The sequence below is a fragment of the Dipodomys spectabilis genome, unplaced genomic scaffold (assembly GCF_019054845.1).
Source record: "Dipodomys spectabilis isolate Male_0828 unplaced genomic scaffold, ASM1905484v1 ptg000002l, whole genome shotgun sequence".
Classification (NCBI taxonomy): domain Eukaryota; kingdom Metazoa; phylum Chordata; class Mammalia; order Rodentia; family Heteromyidae; genus Dipodomys; species Dipodomys spectabilis.
The window spans coordinates 27,997,774-28,020,995 of NW_024870679.1; the positions used below are offsets into that span (position 1 = coordinate 27,997,774).

The following is a 23,222-nucleotide window of genomic DNA, read 5'->3' on the forward strand; positions in this document are numbered from 1 at the left end:
ACCAAAGTTGTAAAGTTGGTTTTCGACATAACGACTTGTACATCTCATTGTTGCAATGGGTCCACCTGTATCCCTATTTAAACGATTTGTTTTTTCCCTTCCCCTCCACAAATTATACCAACATCAAATACAGTGAAAGCAGGGGTTATACCATGGGGGAGGGACATACAAAGCAACAAAGAAATCATGTTATAAATATGTTAGAAACAATTGCATGAAAGAAAAAAAAAACATTTGAATTCTTATCTTGGGGTTCATTTCCCTAACATCAACTTATCTGACCTTTTCTGCTTGACTCAGGTTTTTTTTTAATGCTGGTCCTGGGGCTTGACCTCACAGCCTAGGCACTCACTGTCCCTGTGCTTTCTTTTGCTCAAGGCTGGCACTATGCCACTTGAGCCACATCTCCACTTCCAGCTTTTTTAATAATTGGAGGTAAACGACCTGGGTTGGCTTCAAACAGATACGACAAGTTTTTTCTAAGGTATACATTTTTCTACTCTTTCATTTTCTTCAAGATATCTTTTGAAGAGTAGATTTAATGTTGATGGATTTCATCGATCAATTTTTCTTTATCTTTAGTGTTCTTTGTTCAAGAAATTTTTGCCTAACCTAAAGTCAGAAAGATTTTCTTTTGGAAAATCTTTATAGCTTTAACTTTTACTTTTGGCCTCTATTTTGAATTAATTTTTGAGTTTGATATGAGGTAGGGTTTGAAATTTTATTTCTGAATCAACTTGTCTGTTTCTTAAAGAATCTCAGTAGGAATACTTACTGGGATTTCAATTAAGATTAAATTGGTTATATCAACTTGGAGACTATGGATAACCTAATAATATAGGGTTCTCCAATCCATAGATAGATCTCAACAGTTATTTAGATATTAATTTTCCATTTGTTTGTTGCTCAAATTTAGAAGTAGAATTGATTTTTTTAAATCATTTTGTATTTTGAGATCTTATTGATTCTGATGTTGGTAAATCAAATCCCATTGTAAACTTTTATTTTTTTAAGTGGCAATTGATTCACAGGCTGGTTGCAAAGTTGATATGGAAATATGAAGGACCTACTATTAATGTATTAATTCATTGAATGCATGGATTCCAGTACATTTTTGCTTACTTAGGAAATGAAATCAGAAGTTAATTGTACACAAGTTCAACAAGAAATGTACTCACTACCTTCCGTATGTAACTATAACCCCTCTGAATATCACCTTGACAATAAACTTAAATTTAAAAAAGTTAACAGTAGATATTATAAAAACTGCTCAGAGTTGGATAAAATTGATTGTGAATAATATCACATTATTCAGTGAAAATTACTCATACTAAAATATAAGATTGTAAACTTCATGAAGCAAAAAATCAAGATAGCAAAACTAATAGTTGACAGGATTTCCCTCTTTTCCTTATACTACTATATTTTTCAAAGTGATTAATTCTAACCATCAATCACTATAATTCTGTATTATCTTTAACACTTTATTATTCATTTATTTTATGTTACTTATGGCCATTTATCACTTCATTTAGGGTTTCTTTATAATGGAACTTCAGGAATTTAGAAGTAGCTCATTTGATTTATAGATATGTTAACTGATAAGTAATTTATCTAATTTGTCCTTTTTGCATACATATAAAGTATTTAATACATATAAAATATTTAATATATACCTTATAAAGTATTGAGCATTTTGTATTTTTAGCTTAATTTTCTATAATTAATTAAAAAACAAACTCTGAGATGCCTTATGATTTTTAAGAAATCAGTGTATATAAATGGTATAACATAACATGATAGTGTATCTCTTTGTAGAAATAAATCATCTCCAAATATAAGTTGGTAAATATTATGCTTATCAGGAATAATACTTTCCAACTAATGCTTATCAGCCTTTCCAGATTTATTAATTAAAGAAAATTAACTTAAATACTAAATAATATAATTTAAAGTTTTAAGTTACATATAATCTAAAAATTCAGTGATAGCATTTATAAATCATGAGAAGTCAATCCACAGGGACATATATAGTGCCAGGAGTAGGGTTTGAACTCAGGGCCTAGGCACTGTCCTTTTAGCTTTTTCGCTTAAGGCTGGTAACATCTCCAATTCCTACTTTTCAGTGGTTAATTGGAGATGAGTCTCTTGAGTTTGTCTACTTGGGCTGGTTTTGAATCCCCATCTTCAGATTTTAAGCCTCCTGAGTAGCTAGGAATATAGACGGGCCATTGATGCCTGGCTGAGAATAAATTTCTGAATTATATAGAAAATATGTCATCACACTTTTAAGGTTTCTTCTAATTCTTTAAGTCTGTATTTGCCATTATCTAGATTGTCATTATGTTACTCCACTCTACTAATGAAGCCTTAATTTTCTAAGTAAGAATCCATTTGATGTCTATAATCCGATTTTTCAGAGAAGAATGCAGCATGGTAGTAAAAACAAGGCCATCGGAGTATGCCTTTTCTAGCTTTATGACCTTGGGTAAACCACTTAAACTTCTGTTTCTCCTTCCATAAAATTGGGATGGAAAGTGTACTTCATAATAGCGTTTCAGAGTCAGTTTTCCTTTTGCTTATAAAATGCTTGATTCTGTGTTTTAAATATTGTGTTCAGTATGTGTTGCTAATATTAGGAAAGCTTATATATACCACAGAGATGAACTATTATTATAATTCCATTTTCTTTGTTTGCTTAATGATTCCAATTTTATTCATAATAAGCCATTTTTCTGAAATCTGAAGGATTCTCAATGGTATAAATACTATAAAGCGAAAGGGAAGGGGGACAACATAACAGTGAGACAAAGGCCAAAGGGTGAACTTTTGCAACAGCGATATTCACAAGACAGGATGTTGGAAACGAACTTCACAAATTGGGTGGAGGAGGAAGTTGGGGGGAGGGAAAGTGGGAGAAAAATGAGGGAGGGAATAGCAACGTTGGACAAGAAATGTACTCTTGTACATGTATGTAACCCCTCTGTACATCACCTTGACAATAAAATTAAAAAAAGAAAGAGAATTGGTAAATTATGTTATACCAGTAGGTGGCAGTAGTGTCATACATTTGTATAAATGGAATCTTTAAATGAGTTATACCCTTTAAATCACAATGTTTGTTCCTTCAGATCACTAATGGGAGGGAAAATTTGGTATTGAATTGTCAGTTTGAGAAGGAATGGTTAAAAAAAAGAATTTCTGTATGTGTAAGTTGTTTTGCTTTAAGAAATTTAACAATATACAATAAAATAGCTAAGTTTATAGGTACTATTGAGTTACTACTTTTCTGGTATTTAAAAAAAGTACATTAGTTTATATATTTTTGAATATCTTACAAGAAATTGAAGAACCCAAAAAAGTTAAGAGTTTTGTTTAAGATTTATTTGTTACTAATTAGTAATTCAGTAATCTGTATCTGTAGCTTAGTGGAAAAAATCAAGATTAAATTTTCTTTTGTGTGTGTGTGTGTGTGTGTGTGTGTGTGTGTGTGTGTGTGTGTGTGTGTGTGTGTGTGTGTGTGTGTGTGTGTGTGTGTGTGTGTGTGTGTGTGTGTGTGTGTGTGTGTGTGTGTGTGTGTGTGTGTGTTCAGGTACTAGGGCTTGAACTCAGGGCCCAGGCACTGACCCTGAGCTTCTTTTGATAAAGGCTAATGTTCTACTATTTGAGCTACAGCACTACTTCCAGCTTTTCTGAGTAGTTTATTGGAGATAAGAGACCTATGGACTTTTCTGTCCAGGCTGGCTTTGAACCTCAATCCTCAGATCTCAGCCTCCCAACTGCCTAGGATTACAGGTATGAGTTACCAGTGCCTGGCAGATTGAGGTGTTTTTTTTTTTAAACATTCTTTTTTTCCCTTCATTGTGAAAATACCGTACAGAGGGGTTACAATTACATGAGCAAGGTAATGAGTAAATTTCCTATCAAGTATTGTTGCCTCCTCCTTTGTTTCCCCTTCCATCCCTTTCCATCCCCCCCCCAAAGTTGTAAAGTTCATTTTTTGACATAGTGTCTTATACATCTCTTTGTTGCAATGGGTATACCTGTATCTCTATTTAAACAATTTGTTTTTTCCCTTCCCCTCCACAAATTATACCAACATCAAATACAGTGAAAACGGGTTATACCGTAGGCAGATTGAGTTTTTAAACAAGTTATTTATGTAGAAAACACATTGTAGCTATCAAAGCAAGAGGTAGAAGATATTTATGTTAATAATATCAATCTGTGATTTCATTTTAGAAGTTGCCATTTTTTAAAATCATAGTATGCCTTTTATCTAGTTTTCAAGTATTCTATAGGATAGGCATTGTTACATTGCCTTGCCAGTGCTGGGAGAGACCTTTGAAGCACCATGACACAGTAGTAAGAGCATGATGCTGAATGGACTTTCATTCATATTTTGATCTAGTTACTTTTTTGAGTCTTTGGGCCTATTCTTCAGTCTCTCTGAAGCTTTGTACCTATAGAATAATTGTAAGAATTGAGGATAATATATACAATGAGTACACTTGCCATCTAAAACTTAGCTTAATCACATCTTTTTTTCAATGCAAAAGATTCAGTAGAGTATTAGCCTCTTTACTTGGGATATAGCTTGATTTGCACTTTTTTCAGCCACACTACATAGCTCATTCTGACAGGAATTGTTAGCTTGGTCTTCTTATTACCTAATCTGGGAAGCTGATTAAACAAACAAACAAACAAAAACAGCAACCTTTTTCTGGGGCCTGCAAGATAGAGCTTCCGGGCAGCCCACTGCTGAATGCTAGTGTTGGGTAGAAGCTCTTAAGGGAACTTTTCTTAACAATAGGGGAGGCTGGTGGAGCCAAAGCCCTCGTGTTAAGTAAAAGTGGAAGTCATGACTGCATAAGTGATTATCACATATAAATCAAGAGTTCTGAGTCAGAATAGTCCATGAGGGTCAGGGCAAAAAGCTGTGGATCCATTTGATATACATGGTATGTCATCAATATTATGTATTATAAAGTAAATAAATATTTCCAGTATTCAGTAAATCCCAAACACTGTTCTAAGAACGTTGAAATTATTAACTTGTTTAATCCTCAAAACTATAAGATAGGTAGTAACGTTACAAATGATTACAGATAATAGAGAGATTTGTATCTTGTGGCATTATTAAAAAGTGGAAGTGCTAGCTATCTGCCTTTACATACATACTCCTCATCCTTACTGCCCTTCCAGGATTTATCATGGAACTTACTCATTAAATTCAGATGGACATGAATAGGAACAAGAACAGCCAAGGCCATGTAGATGACTAAGCAGAGCCAGTAGTTGCGAGAAAAATATTTATACTTTTATAAGCCTGTAATTTTTAAAATAATATGATATCCATTCAATTAGGTAAGAATGCAAAAGATTATAAAGTCTTAACAGAGCCATGCATAAAAATAAATAATGGATAGGATTTTATTTTTTATTTTTTAATGTTTTTTATTGTGAAAATACTGTACAGAGGGGTTACAGTTGCATGAGCAAGATAATGAGTATATTTTTTATCAAGCATGGAGGGAAGGATAAGTTAAAAAATCATGCTGAAGCAATTGTGTCTCAGCAAATCTATTTTAATACAAATTTTCTTTCACAAATATTAGAAAATCTGAAAAAGGCTAGAAAGAAAATATTTTAGCTTCTGTTGAACTTATGGTGTTGGCTACATTCACTCAACTCTGTTATTATAGTACAACACTGAAATTTGAATTTGATATAATTATGCTATAAAATATTCTTTTGACTTCATGTTCTTTTAGGTTATACCATTAGCTCACAAAACAAACAAAAACAAATAAAAAAATGAGAGGCTGTATTCAGGCTCATATAATTGAATGAAAAGATAAGTTACTGAATTATAAACAGTATATAAAAAATTGTGGATCTTCTTTGTATTTTTTCTGTATATATCAAACAAGATAAAACCACTAGGACAGTGCACATATACTCATAGAATTAGTAGTATGAAGTATAGAGTTAAGTACTCAATATTATTTTGACAGTTTTTTCCCCTGATACTATCCTCTGCTCAGTCTCACCAATTTATTTGAAAATTGCCCATGGTACTACTAAGGTAATTCCTTACAATTGAAATTACTTACAATTCCTACCAATCACTAGACTGTTTGAACATTTAGAAGTTTAACTTCTGCCAGGGATGAGATTACTTCTAATTTCCCTCACGTGAGAACCAGAGCTTAGTTTTCTGGGATTTTATTATACTTGCTTTACTAAGTTACTTGGGAGATATTCTTTGAAACTGCATTGTAAGCTGATAATAAGTAAAACACATTTCAACAGTTAGGCCATAAATTAATGTAACCTTAATTCACTTGAGAGCTAACTTTCTGATCTCTATCTCATTTTAGATTTCCTTCCTCTGGCTCATCTATTCCTTGAGCTTTTAGAGTAATAATAGCCAAAGCCATGTTTTTGTATCTTTTCCCTCAATTTTTTAATATGGGAATTAGAGAAAGGATGATGCAGAGTATCTGGGTAGGAATCTCATCTCAAGGGAGATGATGCAATAGGGTTTCTTGGTACCTTTCTACAATTGTGATATCGGCATTTGTCCCTATTAACTAGAGTTCTCTTTTTCTTCCAGTATCTTTAAATTTTTAGTAATATCAGAGTCATATTTGTCAGTTGTATTTTGCCCAATATGTGTTATCAACTATATGACTACTTGAGCATGTTAGAAATTCAGTTTAATTCAGGGGCCCGCTGCTCTGCCTGTAATCTTAGCTACTCAGGAGGCTGAGATGTGAGGATCACAGTTTGAAGCTGGTCCATAGAGAAAGCCTGTGAGACTCTTATCTCTAGTAAACAATTAAAAGCTGGAAGTGGAACTAAGGTTCAAGTGGTAGAGCACCAGCCTTGAATGAAAAGGCTAGGCTCAGCCCTGAGTTCATGCCTCAGTACTGGCACCAAAAAAGAAAAGAAAAGAAAAGGGAATTAGTTTAAAATTAGAATATTTTTTTCTGCCTTTTTAAAAGATTGTGATAAACTAATTTGATTTCTCTTTTATATCCTAGTGCTTTTAAGTAATTAGAGGTTTTTTTTTTAAAATTTAATTTAATTTTATTTGAGAACATACTGTACAGAGGGGTTACAACTACATGGGCAGGATAATGCACACACTTCCTACCAAGCATTGCAGCCTCCTCCTTTGCTTACCCTTCACCTCCCTTCCCAGGTAATTAGAGGTTATACTAAGCATTGGGTTAGACTTCTGGGATATTTAAGGAACTTTGTTCTATTGGTTTTGAGTTACTCTAGGTAATGCGTTTTGAGTTATTTATTGATTTTTAATTTTGGTTTGTATTATGTCTACTTTTCTCTTGTTTTAGTTGAATTTATTTTCAATGTTTGGAAAGATGCTTAAGACTTTAGTCTGCAATAAGCCATGTCACTTTATACTTTAATAATCTAAGTTCTATATAACATTATAGAATAAAAACTTTACTCTTTCTGAGTCAGAGATGATCTTATGCATGGGCATGGTAAAGAATTTTACAGTGTTATTTCTGGAGTGCTTGGATAACACAGAGGACAAAGATTTTTTTGGAGGGTACTAGGCATTTATGGAAGAGAAAAAAGAAAACAAAAGAAACAGGGTAATTTCATAGGTTTCATCATTTGCCAGCTGTATTTTATTTATGCAGAGGATTTAGAAACTATTTAATTTCATTTTCATTTGGTATGGTAACATTATTGTATTGGACTTAAAATTTACAGAATCAACAAATTTTATTTGTTGTCTTCTACAAACAATCTTAAAAATGGTCAGGTAAATAAAGATTACACAGCTTTTTCTATGCATAAGTCAGCCCCTTATTAAATTAATAAAACAAGCCTTAGTGAAGGACGTAGGAATGAGATAATGGAAAAAGGATATTCTTTGAGTGTTGGATGAAAGACCTGGAGTGTTGAAAATAGGAATAGTAGCATGACTTTAATAGAAACAAGAGAGTCAAAAAATGACATTGAAATATCAAATAAAAAGGAACAGAGAGAATGTTTGGCAGGCTCCATTGTATTTAGTTCGGTACTTGAACTAGAAAAACCATAAATTAAATACAGAATATTTTAAAGTTATAATAGGAAGCTTTGCAGAAATAAGAACTTTGATACTGAAAAGATCTCTATCATCTGTATACTTGAGAGCCTTGATCTAGAAAAGCCAACTTTTAAGTTACATCCTAGTATTAACCTTAAAATGAAAAGGATGTCTGAACCTTCAGGAGTGACATTGTTCAACATCCGTTGTATTCATAAACTGTTTTGTTAAATGACAATTCTTTGTACAACTAAACATAATAATGAAAAAATTTTTAAAAAGAAATAAAAATCCAAAAAATAGCAAGAATTGGAAAATAGATTAATGGAAATTATTTGAATGAAAGGAACATCCCACAACTAGCATCTCTCTCTTTCTTTCTCTGTCTCTCTCTGTCTCGGTCTCTGTCTCTCTTTCTCTAGACAACATATAAAACAAAACAATAAAAAATAAAGTAGTCATGTTAAACGCTGGTGGCTCATGCCCACAACCCTAGTTACTCAGGAGGTTGAAATGCAGAGAATCTCCCTTTGAAGCTAGCCCATGCAGAACAGTCCTCAAGATTCTATCTCCTATTATCTAGCAAAAAGCTGAGGCAGGGAGGGGCATTGCTGAAGAGTTGAAACTCCCATGCTAGTAGTTGCATACAATACACACTTACCATGTGTAATCACATTAACTGATTGTGAAATACTGAAAACATAAACATTCATATCTGTAGGGATCCTTAAGATTACATGAACTCTCCACTAGGAGCATCTTTGACAAAATATTGCAGTTCTAAAGAAAATTTTCAAATAGATTTTTGGTTGCTAAGTGCTGAAATAATTAGATGTGAACTCTCCTGATAACTACAACTGACTTACACATAATTCAGCAGAAAGTATAAAAATAGAAATGTTATGAATTTTCCATAATTGTTTCTTGATATATTTTTTAAAGTTACTTAACAGGCTAGAGGTATGGATCAAGTTGTAGTGTGCCTATCTAGCAAGCTTGCAGCCTTGAATTCAATCCCTAGTATCATAACAACAACAAACATGTCATTTGAAACAGTTCGCCAAATTTCAGATATTTTTGTGTAAGTAAAGTATTTTTTGTATTAGTTAGGAAATACTTTGTGAGTGAAATGGTTACTTTAGATCTTTGAGGTAGTAGATGAAGAGCGACTTCTTCATATTGCTTCATACTCTGGAATTACTGTCCATGCTTGAATCCTATTTAATGAAATTTCTGGTAACCTTGAGACAAGCCCAGACTGTGGCATTAAACTGACTTTCCCTGTATTCTTTCTACTATAGACCACTATAAAAGAGACAGTTAAAAATATTTTGGTTTTACTTAAAAGCATTCTTGTTGAAAAAGGAAAAAAATGTACTTATTTATGCTTTTATACTGAGTTATATGTGTATTATTGATAAATAATATGAAATTATATATAAATTATATATCATTATATAATTTATAAAACTTTTATTCTTTTTTGTAAGTTTTTTTCTATTTTCTTTCCTTCCTTCCTTCCTTCTTTCTTTTTCTTTCTTTCTCTCTTTCTTTCTTTTTTCTTTTTTTCTTTCTCTTTCTTTCTTTCTTTTTTCTTTCTTTCTCTCTCTTTCTTTCTCTCTCTCTTTCTCTCTCTTTCTCTTTTTCTTTCTCTCTTTTTTTCTCTCTCTCTTTCTTTCGTCAGTCCTGGGCCTTAAACTCAGATCCTCAGCATTGTCCCTGAGTTTCTTTTGCTTAAGGATAGCACTCTACCACTTGAGCCACAGTGCCACTTCTGGCCTTTTTTGTTTATGTGGTACTGAGGAATCCAACTCAGGACTTGAAGCCTGTTAAGCAAGTACTCGACCACCAAGCTACATTCCCAGCCCATTTTTCCCATTTTTTTTTTTCATTTTCTTGAGCATGTTCTTTGTAGCACAAAGGTTTAGATTCTTCTACTTGTTCTTCCCTTTGTCACTGGGATGATAGGTGAATGCCACCATGCCCAGCCATTGAATAAGATGCAGTCTCTCAAATTTTTATGCCTGAGCTGGCTCTGCGCCTTAATCCCTGATCTTTGCCTCTCAAGTAGCTAGTAACTGTGAGCCGCTCAAAGATTTTTAAATTTTATGATTTCCTTTTTCTTCTTGTTGCTGTGCATTTCAACACATAAAAATATAGACAAACATTTTGAAATGGGCCTTATAAGATGCATTAGTGCTATTTTATTTGTGTGCTTTTTGACTAGCAAATATTCCTTTGTGGTAAAATATACTGTATTAGTTTGCTAAGGTTGTTATAACAAAATACTAGCCCAGATCACGTAGATAAACATACTTTCTTAGAGTCTGGAGAGCAAAAGATGTTGGTAGGAATGAATTCTTGTAAGGTTTTTCTGTTTTAGGATTGCAGATGGCCATTTTCTTCTCACATCTTCACATAGACTTACCTGTGTTTCTGTTCCCTAATCTGTCTACTTTCAAGGATACTCATATTTCTCCAAAACTCACCTTAAAGACCTCATTGACATAATATAACTCTTTAAAGACCCATGCTAGGACTATAGTCATATTTGGAAGTACTGGAGGATAGGGTTTCAAAGCTTGACTTTTGGAATGTGGAATGTAATGCAGTTCATGGGAGATAATACAGCATTTGCTATTGAAAACATGTTGTAGCTTACTGGTATACAGTACATTTGCATTCTTTTTTTAATAAGTTTTTTATTGTGAAAATACTGTACAGAGGGGTTACAGTTACATGTAATGAGTAATGTAATGAGTACATTTCTTATCAAGTATTGTTGCCTCCTTTGTTTTTCCCCTACTATCCCTTCCCTCCCACCTCCACAACTACACTCCCTCCCCCCCCCCCCCCCGCCTAAATTATAAAGTTCATTTTTCAACATAGTGTCTTGTACATCTCATTGTTGCAATGGGTCAACTTGTATCCCTATTTAAACATTTTGTTTTTTTCCTTTCCCTCCCCAAATTATACCAACATCAAATACAGTGAAAACAGGGGTTATACCGTGAGGGAGGAACATACGAAGCAACAAAAAAATCACATGGTACCTTATAAATATGTTAGAAAAAATGGCAAGAAAAAAAAATCACTTGTGTCCCTCTCTTGGGGTTCATTTTGCTTAACTTCTTCTTATTTGGTCATATATACATAGCTTTTGACCTTTTCTACTTGTCCCAGACATATACTAGTTATTGCAAATAAGGGACACCATGGGATCTATGTTTCTTTGGGCCTGGCTTACTTCACTTAATATAATTTTTTCCAAGTCTTTCCATTTCCTAACAAATGAGGCAATGTCATTCTTTCTGATGGAGGCATAGAATTCATTGTGTATATATACCACATTTTCTTGATCCATTCATCTACTAAGGGGCATCTGGGTTGGTTCCATATCTTAGCTATGGTAAAGAATGCTGCAATAAACATAGTTGTGCTGGTAGCTTTAGTATGGTCTTGTTTGTGATCATTTTGGTAAATGCCCAAAAGTAGGATTGCTGGGTCATAGGGGAGCTCTATGTGGAATCTTTTGAGGAACCTCCATACTGCTTTCCAAAGTGATTGAACACTCCCACCAAAAATGCAGTAGGATTCCCTTCTGGCCACATCCCCAATTGAAAACCCAGAAATGAACCCATAGATCGATAGCCACCTAATCTTCTATAAGGAAGCTAAAAAAATAGAATGGAAGAAAGATAGCCTCTTCAGTAAATGGTGCTGGCAAATTTGGTTATTCACCTGTAGAAAACTAAAGCTAGATCCTTATATATCACCCTGAACCATAATCAACTCCAAATCGATCAAAGACCTCAGACTCAAAGCAGACACCCTGAAAACATGACAGGATGGAATAGGAGAAACCCTAGGTCTCCTTGGTACAGGCCGAAATTTTCTTAATAGAGACCCAGATACACAACAAATCAAAGAAAGGTTGGACAAATGGGATTGCACGAAGTTGCAGAGCTTCTGCATGGCAAAGGACATAGCTAGCAAGATCAATAGAAAGCCCACGGATTGGGAGAAGATCTTCACTAGCCATACAATGGACAAGGGTCTCATATCTAAAATATACCTGGAATTCAAAAAGTTAAATCCCCCAACAACAATTCCTCAAAGAAACAACTGCCCAATAAATAAGTGGGCTAAAGACTTAAACTTCTGTGAAGAGGAAAAAAGGATGACCAATAGACCCATGAAGACATGCTCAACCTCCCTAGCCATAAAAGAAATGCAAATCAAAACAACATGGAGATACCACCTCACCCCAGTTAGAATGGCTATAATCAAGAACTCCAATAACAACATTTTCATTCTTTTATAACCATCTCCACCATCCCTGCTGCCAAGTGAATCCTTACCCATGTAGTAATAGTTCCTCCTGTCCCCTCCTCCTAACTCCTGGAAACCACCCTTCTGCTTTTGTAAAGCACAGTGCTTTGAGACAGGTATTTTCCCACATTAGCATCACTCTTCAAAGCTCTCCAAGATTAAAGTTGTTGTATTTATGCTAAACCTAAACAATATACACAGCTTTTAAGAGATTTGTGAAACTGAAGTCAAATATATCATTATACGTTTATGTGTACATCTGCTTTTTCCTTGGGACAGGATCTTTTTATGGAAGCCCTAGAATTTTATACCAGTCTTTTTTTTTTTTTCATTTCTAAAAACAAAAAACAACTCCCTCCCAAAAAACTTCCAAGTCTAGGTTTTTAAACTCCTAATTTTATATTGATAAATTGATGAATCATTCAGGAAAACAGGCAAAGAGTATTTAAATACGGAGTCTAGTATTTGGTTTGCTATTTCTAAAAACATGTTTTACATTACTTTGTTTTGTTGTAGTCTAGGGGTTTCAACTTAAGGGTTTTGTGCTGTTGAGGAAGGTGTTCTGCCCCTTGAGTCATGTATCAGCTATTTTTTGTCTAGGCTGGCTTCAACTTTGATTCTCCTATTTATACTTCCTCCAATAGCTGGGATCACAGGAAGGCACCCCCCATTCTCAGCTATTGATTGAGATGAAGTCTTGCTAACTTTTTGCCTGGAATACCCTCAAATGAAGATTCTCTCAGTCACGGACTCCTGAGCAGTTATGATCCTGTGAGCCACCACACTTGGCCTAAATGTCAATCTTAAAGAAGTATTTCCCACATAAAGTGACCTTTCAAAGAATGTTGTCATTTCATTTTTTCATATCTTTAATCAGTAAACATTTGAGTATTATAATATGAACATTTGACAGACACAGCTGACTAAGATGGGTTTTATTTGTATTTTTTATCTTTAAGGAGGCAAAAGTCAATTTTTAATACATTTTTGATCATGTCATTAAAACTTTTTCACTGGTTGTTTTTTTTTCCCAAAGATTATTGGTAAAATACTGTTTGTTTTCAAATGTGCTCTAAATATATGTACATTAATATCATAGTGTCATATTTAAGTGTTTGTCATATTTAAAAACAGTATTTACCTTAGCTTTGTGTTTTTTAAATTTCTTTTTAGTAGCTACGAGGAAGACCAGATAGATGAAGAAGAACTAATGGAACCTCTGAAATATGCTGAACAACTTCCTGTAGCTCAGATAATACACCAGGTTTGTTCTCCATTTTATTCTTTTGTAAACAAGAAGATTTTTAATCTCGGGAAAGTAATTGCTTTTGTTAGCTTTCTCAGAATCAATGTGCTTGAGCTGAAAGGCATTGCAGGCTGTCTGTCCCTGTTTAGGCTTCACCTCTTACAGTTAAAAGTCTCCCTCAATGCACATTATTCAAAGGCTACTTGCTGTGTAACACCAGAATTCTCACTTATTTAAAATATGGGGTTATCAAGATTATCTTTTGTGCATTACACAGTGACAAGAGTTAATTTCAGAAAACTTTCATTTTGAGCCATTTTATATAATACTTGTTAGTGACAAGGAGAAAGAGCCAAAAATACCATTTGGTTCAGTATTTTTGGAATTGCTACAAAGAAAAAACATTGTTGCCCAACTTTGTCCTCCTTACCCCATTATCAACCGAGTAACGCATAATTTCAAATGTCCTGTGGACAGTTTGTTCATTTCCAATTATAATAACTCTCATCCTCTCCACACTTGTTATCCTAGGAAAGGCACTTTTGTAAGTATTTAAGCTTAGATTTTTCTAGTATAATTTTGAAAACACATAACCTGTGACCTCCAGAGGGCCAGAATCTAATCATTTTAAATAGTGTATTGACTAAGTCATAGCTTTTAGACCTAGCAGAGTTTCCAGATTCTTACAGATTAGAGGAAATATTTTTTTAAAAAAAACCATCCATGTCACAAGTTTCTCTTTCAGAATGTTGATTATTATTTTGAGATTTTCCATCTGTCTTTCTCATTCAAAAGGATTTTTGTTTAGCTGGTATGATTGATGAGATGTGCCAGTTTAAGCTTATTAAAAGGCTTTTAATTTCAGATGTTGGCTATATCTTTTCATTGATACTGAAATTTAGTATTAAAATGCTGTGAAAAATAACCAGAAAAGTGAGAAATATGCCCCTCTGGGAAACTTACCTGTGCATGGTAATAAGGTTCAGTTTATATGTCAGGAATTCCCTAGTGTTGTCAGAGCCGAAATGACCTAACAGTCTGCAAATGTCACATTTAAAATTCTGTCTTCATGCCTGACTCTCAGCATAAATGAATTAAATAGCAGAGCAGGCAGCCAGTCAATATGTTCTTAACAGTAAGAATGAGCAATGTAACAGTTTATGGTTTGCTCAGAATAGGTAAATAGGATCTGCCCAAGAACGGTTCACCTAGGATAAAATCTGAAAGCCGAAGCAAGAATTAACCTTTACGATGGTTGACCAGATGAAATGTCAGTAATATTTTTATAACATGAATGAATAAACTTCTTGGTTTATGTCACAGCTGTGGTTTGCTATTATGCACTGTGTAAACTCAAAGATGAAATACTTAGCCCTAGTAAAAATTTCACATTGTAGGGTTGTTTATTCTTTGGCAGTATAAAGTATTGTATTAATGTTAACACTGAATTATAAACATATGATAATTAAAATTCTAAGTGCCTGATTTGATCAGATTTCACTCTTTTGAAACACATTTTGCATGGTAGTTGATTGTATTTTTATTGAACAAAGATGTTAGTGTAAGTTAGAAGCTGCCAAAGAAATGGGGCTTATGAGGGAGGAGCTAGGGATGGAAGCAACTTTAGCAGTAGAAGAGAGAAATGAGTCTCAGTCATTTAAGCAATCATTGTATATGGTACAGTGCTGTTTACAATGAGTAGCTAGTTAGGATTCTAGGTATTATTATTTTGTACTAAATTTACCATTTTTTTCCAGTGGTTCAAGCAAATATGATTATGTGACTAGGAAACCCAACAGGCTAAAGTTAATTAGTAAATTACTCTGATGCGATAGAAGCTAAGTAAAAATAGAATCTTTATGTGGGCAGTAAACCCATAGAAATGTATATGGGAAAATTTCTCTGTCACAATAATGAAAAGGACTATAAAATAATTACAATTAAATTTAACAAGCAAACAGTAGGTCCTCCAGTATAAGATATGGAAATATATTGTGTTTTTGGAATGTAGACATACTAAACTCTTGATGATAGGGAAAAAAATTCCATAAAAGTACAAATTGTCCCAAATTAACAATCTTCAATTATAGTGGAAACAAATTGTTCTCCTCCTCCTCCTCCTCCTCCTCCTCCTCCTCCTCTTCTTTCCATCACAGGGTTTGAACTCTGGGCTTAGGCGCTGTCCCTGAGCTCTTTCTGGTGGTTAATTGGAGATAAGAGTCTCATGGACTTTCCTACCCACATCCTCAGATCTCAGCCTCGTGAATAGCTAGGATTACAGGTGTGAGCCACTGGCACCCGGCTTTTGTTTTCATTTTTTTTAAAAGATCATGTAATGTATGAGGAAGAACAAATGTCTATGAATAACCATATAAAGTATGTAAAAGTTTGAATCAGCATTTTGCAAATGCAAACAGTCAAGTAAGTATAGGTAAAAGAATACACAAATGGGTCAAGAGAGCACAAAGGAGTATTCTAATTCACTGCTTCTAATTCATGACCAGACATGGATACAGTGATTCTTGATGTGAAAGTGTATAAACAAAAGTTTCATGACAGGTTTATTATTAATTGATATATACATTAATATTTTCTTTTTCTGTTTTATATTTTGCAATACCAATAACACTAAGTGTACAGGAATAAAGAATCTGAAAAAAATAATTATTTGACAATTTAAGATATAAACCTGTGTTTCATTATGTACCTAAGATACATTTTGTATATTAAAGACTTGTGTTAAATAAATAATTAAAGGTGTTGGATGAACATTTAAGCTACTGAACGAATAATCCTAGAAGTAGAGAAGAACCTTTTAATGACCATAAAACCTAGGAGATATGTGCAGTGCCATAAAAATAGAGTATCTTATATAACATAAAGACCATAAAGTTAGAAATTTTAGAATCAAGACAAATATGTCTACAAAGAGGACAATGCAAAATGATTTAGTTTACAAGGAACTCTTGCAAGTTTATAAAAGGTAAACAAAAAAAAAGCTCAATAAGGAAAAAAAGACAACAGACATGACAAATGATTTAGAGAAAAACAAATCAAATGGCCATTGAATAAAAAAGAGCCTCCAACTTAGTAAGGAAATCTACATTACAGATTCAGTGAAATTATTTAACCATTAAACTGGCAAAATTTAAACCACACATTGGAACTAAATGTGATAGTTTCTTAAAAGATTTAACAGTTATCACATGATCTAGTGATTCTAGCATAAGTGTATACCCAATAGATATGAAAACATACGTCCACTTAAATCAAATGCTCATTGCAGCATCAGTGTTCATAGTCAAGAACTGTAGGCAACCTAAATGCTCACAAACTGGTGAATAGATAAATAAAATATTACGTATCCATATGGCAGAATATTGATCAGCAATGAAACAGAATGAAGTACAATTACTTTGTACGACACAGATGAATTGTCTAACTTATAAGCATTATGTTAATAGAGCGAAGCCAGTCGCAAACCCCCCACATATTGTATGGCTCTATTTCTATAGGCTCTATTTCTTTCTTTCTTCCTTTTTTTTTTTTTTTGTCGTCCTGGGGCTTGGGTGCTGTCCCTGTGCTCTTAAGCTCAAGGCGAGTACTCTACCGTTTAAGCCACAGCGCCACTTCCAGTTTTCTAGTGGTTTATTGGAGGTAAGAGTCTCACAGACTTTCTTGCTCGGGCTGGCTTTGAACTGTGAACCTCAAATTTCAGCCTCCTGAATAGCTAGGATTACAGGCGTGAGCCACCCCCGTCTCCCGGCTTAAAGGCTCTATTTCTATAGAGCATCCAGAGCCATAGAAACAGACAGTAGCTAAATGGTTGTCCAGCTCTGAAATTAGGTGGGAGAATGGGTACTGCCTGCTAATGGCAGGCACATAGTTTCTGCTTTGGAGTGATGAAAATGTTCCAACGTTAATGGTCACCATTGCATACCACTGAGATAATTCTAAAGCTGCTGAATTTTAAAAGGTGAATATTATATATTTATCCCAATAAAGATCTCTTAAAAATTAAAATCACCTCTTTCTGGCAGAGATTCCAGAAAAAAAGGTACTGTGTACACTTATGGCAGTTACTTTTCCAACCTTTCAAGAAGATCACCTGGTAACATCTCATTTGTTATAAACCATATTCTTCAGCACAGTGGTGACACTATTGAATATCATGCTTGGCCACGTTCTTGAGAATCTAGTCCGTACTTCTAATATATGAATAAAAGGGCTAATATCTGAGAACCTCAGTACATTGATATTTATAGCAGCCTTACTGTGGCCACAAACTAGAAACAATAAATATTTCACCATTGATGATACAGTGTCTATGATTTTCAGAAGCTGAAATGCAGTAAAACAAATGTTTCTCTTTCTTTTTTTTGTAATTGGATTTATTTTCTTATCAGCTAACCTTCTCTCCCCCCCTCTTTCTGCTTCATGCAGAAAATTTAATCTAGTCACTTCTAGATAAAGTTACTCACACTCAGTTTCCTCCCTCCGTCATCTGTTCCTTCCTAGGAAGATGGAATCATAGCTCAGGTAATAAATAAGGTTAGTTGACATGGCTTTATGATGCTAAGAAATTCAAAAGTGTTCTTCTGCTTAGGCACACTGTTAGACTATGTGACATTTATCCGTTTCACTCACTAAGATGGTGTGCACCGCACATGTGTTAACACTTGTAATTCCTCTAGACATGGTTGCATAGTTGTGATAAAGTGAGAGGACAGCAGGTAATGGGAACAAACAGCTCCTTGTTTGCTGTTGTTCATTCTCTATCTTAAGTCCCCTTTTATGTCATTCTCCCTTTTCTTTCTTCTTCCTAATAATTTATTCTCACTCTATAAGCAAATATGAGACAAATTCTTGCCCAGTACTTGTGAATATTATTAGTATTTTTGTAGAGAAGTTGATTAAATGGACTGTCTGATACATAGTAGAGACTAGGTTAATACGGTTGCCATTGAATTCAGGTTTCTTTTATATGGAGAAGTAAAGAAAGTTAGGTTCTGTAAAGGGCACCCAAGACCTCATTAGAAAACTTGCTGTGTTGAGCCAGTGACTGGTGGCTCACACCTGTAGTTTTAGCTATTTGGGAGGCTGAAATCTGGGGTTTGTAGCCAACTCCAGCCAAAAAGTCTGACTCTTATCTCCAGTTTACCACCAAAAAGCCAGAAGTAGAGATATGGATCAAGTTGTAGAGTGCTAGCCTTCAACAAAAAAAAGCTCAGAGACTCTGCTCAGGCCCTGAATTCAAGCCCCAGGACTGGCACAAACAAATGTAGTGACTAACTGACCAAAAAATCTTGCTGTGGTGCTCAGATTCCTTTTATAGCCAAACATTTTGGGAAGGTTTGATAATTATACACGTTTAGGCAATCTGGTGGTTCTGCAGTGAAATAAGTATAAATTATAATTGTTGATGTAAGGATCATTACTGTATATGAAAGTGTACATATATTAAGGATTTGTTAATAATAATAAGCTTATTAGTATTTAGAATAGTGTAAGAAATTACAGAAAAATATATACAAAGCAAGTGGTCTGTTAACCTTGCATACTTACATTGATGCTTTCTCTTTAAAAGAAACTATTGGTTTTTCTGTAAATCCGTTTGATTTAGAGATTTTTCCATATACAAGTAAAATTTACATTTTCTTCAGATATTAATTTGAAAACTGATCCACTTTCTAAAAATAGATTGAATTTTGAGTTGAGTATAAGTTTATGAATAGAATATGAAAGCTTTGAAATTTGGCATGCTTTTCTTTGTAAAAAAAATCATTTGCAGCCCGGCGCCAGTGGCTCACACCTATAATCCTAGCTACTCAGGAGGCTGAGATCTGAGGATCACAGTTCAAAGCCAGCCTGGGCAGGAAAGTCTGTGAGACTCTTATCTCCAATAAACCACTCAGAAAACCAGAAGTGGCTCTGTGGCTCAAGTGGTAGAGCACTCGCCTTGAGCTGAAGAGCTGAGGGACAGCACCCAGGCCCAGAGTTCAAGCCCCATGACCACCAAAAAAAAAAGATAGAATGATTTTCAGTTGGCTTAGATAACATTTTTGTGTGCAATCAATAGGTTTCACTTTAATCTTTAATTTTACTTTAATTTCTAAACACAAAATGTTGATTAGAATTTTGTGAAGTTTATTGAATTATAAAATAATAATGATTAGTGATTTAAAAATGAACACAAAAATCATTTTTAAATTCCTTTTTAAATTAAAAATTGTTAGTAAGATATTATTCTCAAATGGAGACTAACAGACTTTCTTTGGAATAAAGGATTTTAGACCTGTAGTGAGAAATGAATATGTAAAATTTGGCCATTATTTTAGCACCTTTTCTTTGATCTTCTGTAGAGAAGCATGTGTTTATTTTTCACTAAGAGTGAATTTCAGTTATTCCTAGCAGATATTACAGTATTTAGGCTGCTGGTGTTTAATTATATAGAAGGTAGTACTAAGTTGATAGATCCTATAAGCAGAATGTATATACTGGAATAGGTTACTTAGATTACCTTGAAATCCCATTATGCATGTGAATTATGTAAATGATAAAGGTGATAACATAGACGTGGGGGAGTTAAAGGATTACTCAATAAACATGCTGAGCCAGTTGGTTATTTATGTCCAGAGTGGGACAGTAGATTCTTTCTTCAAACCACATGGAAAAGTAAATTCTATTTGGAATCGTGAGTAATGGGAAATATCAAAATGCATAAAAAGCATGTTGGAAAATGCTTAATATTATGACTTTCTAAACATAAAAATCGTGCTAAAAACTACAAAGAAATATAAAAATAGCTAACTTCGTGAAAATGTAAAATTTTAGTTGAGCAAAAAAGAAAGATCTAGAAAAGTGGAAAATATTTCTCACTCATATTAACATCTGTACATATAATGTACTCTCAAAGAATTATACTCCCCCCCCCAAAAAAAATCACCATCCTGATGGAAGGAAACAATGAATTTATAGATATGCCTCAAAAGTTGAAATACCAAACCTGAGCACAGGTGTATTGTATCTGCTGCCCTAGTTACTTGAAAGGCTGAGGTGGGAGGATCATTTGACATCAGTTTAAACAACATAAAGAAATGTCATCTCAAAAATAAATAAAATAGGGGCTGGGAAGGTGGCTCAGTGGTAGAGCGCTTGCCTTGCATGCATGAGGCCCTGGGTTCAATTCCTCAGCACCACATAAGCAAAAAGAAAAAAAGCCGGAAGTGGCGCTGTGGCTCAAGTGGTAAAGTGCTAGCCTTGAGCTGAAGAGCTGAGGGACAGTGCCCAGGCCCAGAGTTGAGGCCCTATGACTAGGTCCAAAAAATTTTAAATAAATAAATAAAATTTCTCATGTACTATTTAATAATTAATGATCCCATTAATGAGCTAAGAATTGTTCATTTCAGCCAGAAAAAAAAAATCTTAAAAATAAAAAACCTCTTAGATTAGCAGAGATTGGAAAGTTAGCAAAAGTAATGACTAAGGCACCAATAATGTTGCAGGGGATTGTAAATAAAGGATAATTTGATAGTTTATACCAAAAATTTATAAATATGTTAATGAGCCATTAAGTATGAGAGTTTGACACACACCTATATTTTCTTCCTTAAAGAAAACTTCTACAGTGATAATAAAGATGAAAAAAGTGGGGGAGAGAATAGCAGATGAGAAATAATTTGAAGGAAAATAAATAGTTGGATAAATGGTAACTGATTCAGCAGAGTGGAAAAGCTGAACTCTGCCTTCCATCATGGCAAGCAGTTTGTACTAGTATCTGGAAAGGGTAGCTGATACTGCTCCATAGTTGGGTCTAAAGGGAACTTCCCAGTTCCTCTTATTTAGCCCTTAGGACATAGACTTCAGGCTTACATTCAACTAGGCAGCCAATTGGGAGAATTTTCTCCTGAAGATACTAGTCTGTTTACAAAAATAATGTACAAGCCTGTGGTTATAGCTCACTCAGTGGAAGACCACTTATCTAAGCCTGTGTGAAGCCTCCAATAATGCAGGGAAGAGGAGGAGGAGGAGGAGGAAGGAGAAAGAGGTGGGGGAGGAAGAGGAGGAGGAAGAAGGTACATTTTCAAATATATAGGACCCCAGTTTAATAGCCAAGTCCTAGCCTGCTAACCCTATGTATCAATTCCCTAGTTGATAAGTATGGAGAACTTATGATCAGTTTATAAATTACTAATTACTTCTTAACTGTGAACATATAACCAAATTTTATAGGGGCACTAATTGACTAATAGATGCTTTTGGGCGGGGTGGAGAGGAGGCTTAAGATGTATGAGATTCAATGCTGGAACTCTGATGAAACAATTTTATCTTCATTAATTCAGACCCCTCCACTATGGCAAAGGTTCTATGCAAATAAAGCCATAAACTATCTATGCTTTAAAAAAACAACTTATTCAAATGTTATGTGTCAATGAATACTTAGCCTAGATAGAAAAATATTGCCTACTTTTTCCCCCACTTGTGCTTTTAGCCATTTTCTAGTTTTTTTTTTTCTGGATCCATATTTCAGTTACTAGGCTTCTTGCAAGTCATTCAGTATTTTGGTAAATATATTAGATTATAATTTCTTTATCCGTATTTTATATATATATATATATATATGTATATATATATATATATATATATATACTCATATACATGCATACATATAAATATATATATTTGCATTCCTGGGGTTTTAACTCAATACCTCAAACTTGCTCAGCTTGCTTGCTAGGCTGGCACTCTGCCACTTGATCCATGTTTCTAGCCTTCCTTTTTGCTGGTTATTTTGGAGATGGAGTCTTGTAGACTTTTCTACCCAATCCAGCCTTAACTAGGATCATTTTCCCAATCTTTTTTTTTTTTTAAGTTTTTTCATTGTGAGAATACTGTACAGAGGAGGGGGTTACAGTTACATGAGCAAGGTAATGAGCATGTTTCTTTTTTTTTATCCTTGTTAAATGGTTTTGATGCTTTTTTATTTTTTTAAATTTTTTAAAAATTTTTATTGTGAAAATACCGTACAGAGGGGTTACAATTACATGGGCAAGGTAATGAATACATTTCTTATCAAGCATTGTTGCCTCTTCCTTTGTTTCCCCTTCCCATCCCTTCCCATTCCCTCCCTCCCTCTCCCCCCCTCCCGGCCAAAGTTGTAAAGTTCATTTTTCAACATAACAGCTTGTACATCTCATTGTTGCAGTGGGTCCACCTGTATCCCTATTTAAACGACGATTAGTCTTGCATTATATACGTTACAGATTTAGTTTCCTGGAGAGAAGTAGGAGAGTTTCCTGCCAGGAGATAGCCTTTGTTTAAAACATAGATTATTATCTTGCAGACTTGTTTCATCTGTTCTCTGTTCCTATTTAGTTCTACAGATACCTTTTTCCAGAGTGATCCAGTCACATAGTGTTCTGCATCTGTGGGGCATCTGTTGGATCCCCTCGGAGGCCCTCTTGGCATTTGGTGGGACAGCTCTTTTATGTGTAGGACTGTTCTGTGCTTTGCATCCCTGGTCATCCCAGACACTGCTTTCCAGTAACAGCTCTTAGTCATTGTGACACC

General features: G+C 34.3%; 1 protein-coding gene across 2 annotated transcripts in view; it reads left to right on the top strand.

Moving 5' to 3' along the window:
- Pigk (phosphatidylinositol glycan anchor biosynthesis class K) overlaps positions 1–23,222 on the top strand; it is a 91,115-nt gene that overhangs the window by 42,603 nt on the left and 25,290 nt on the right. The window contains exon 10 of one of the 2 annotated variants that reach the window (XM_042684432.1): positions 13,580–13,670. In XM_042684432.1, the coding sequence (XP_042540366.1) occupies positions 13,580–13,670 (91 nt within the window). The remainder of the gene's footprint in view (positions 1–13,579; positions 13,671–23,222) is intronic. The other variant, XM_042684433.1, reaches the window with a different exon arrangement.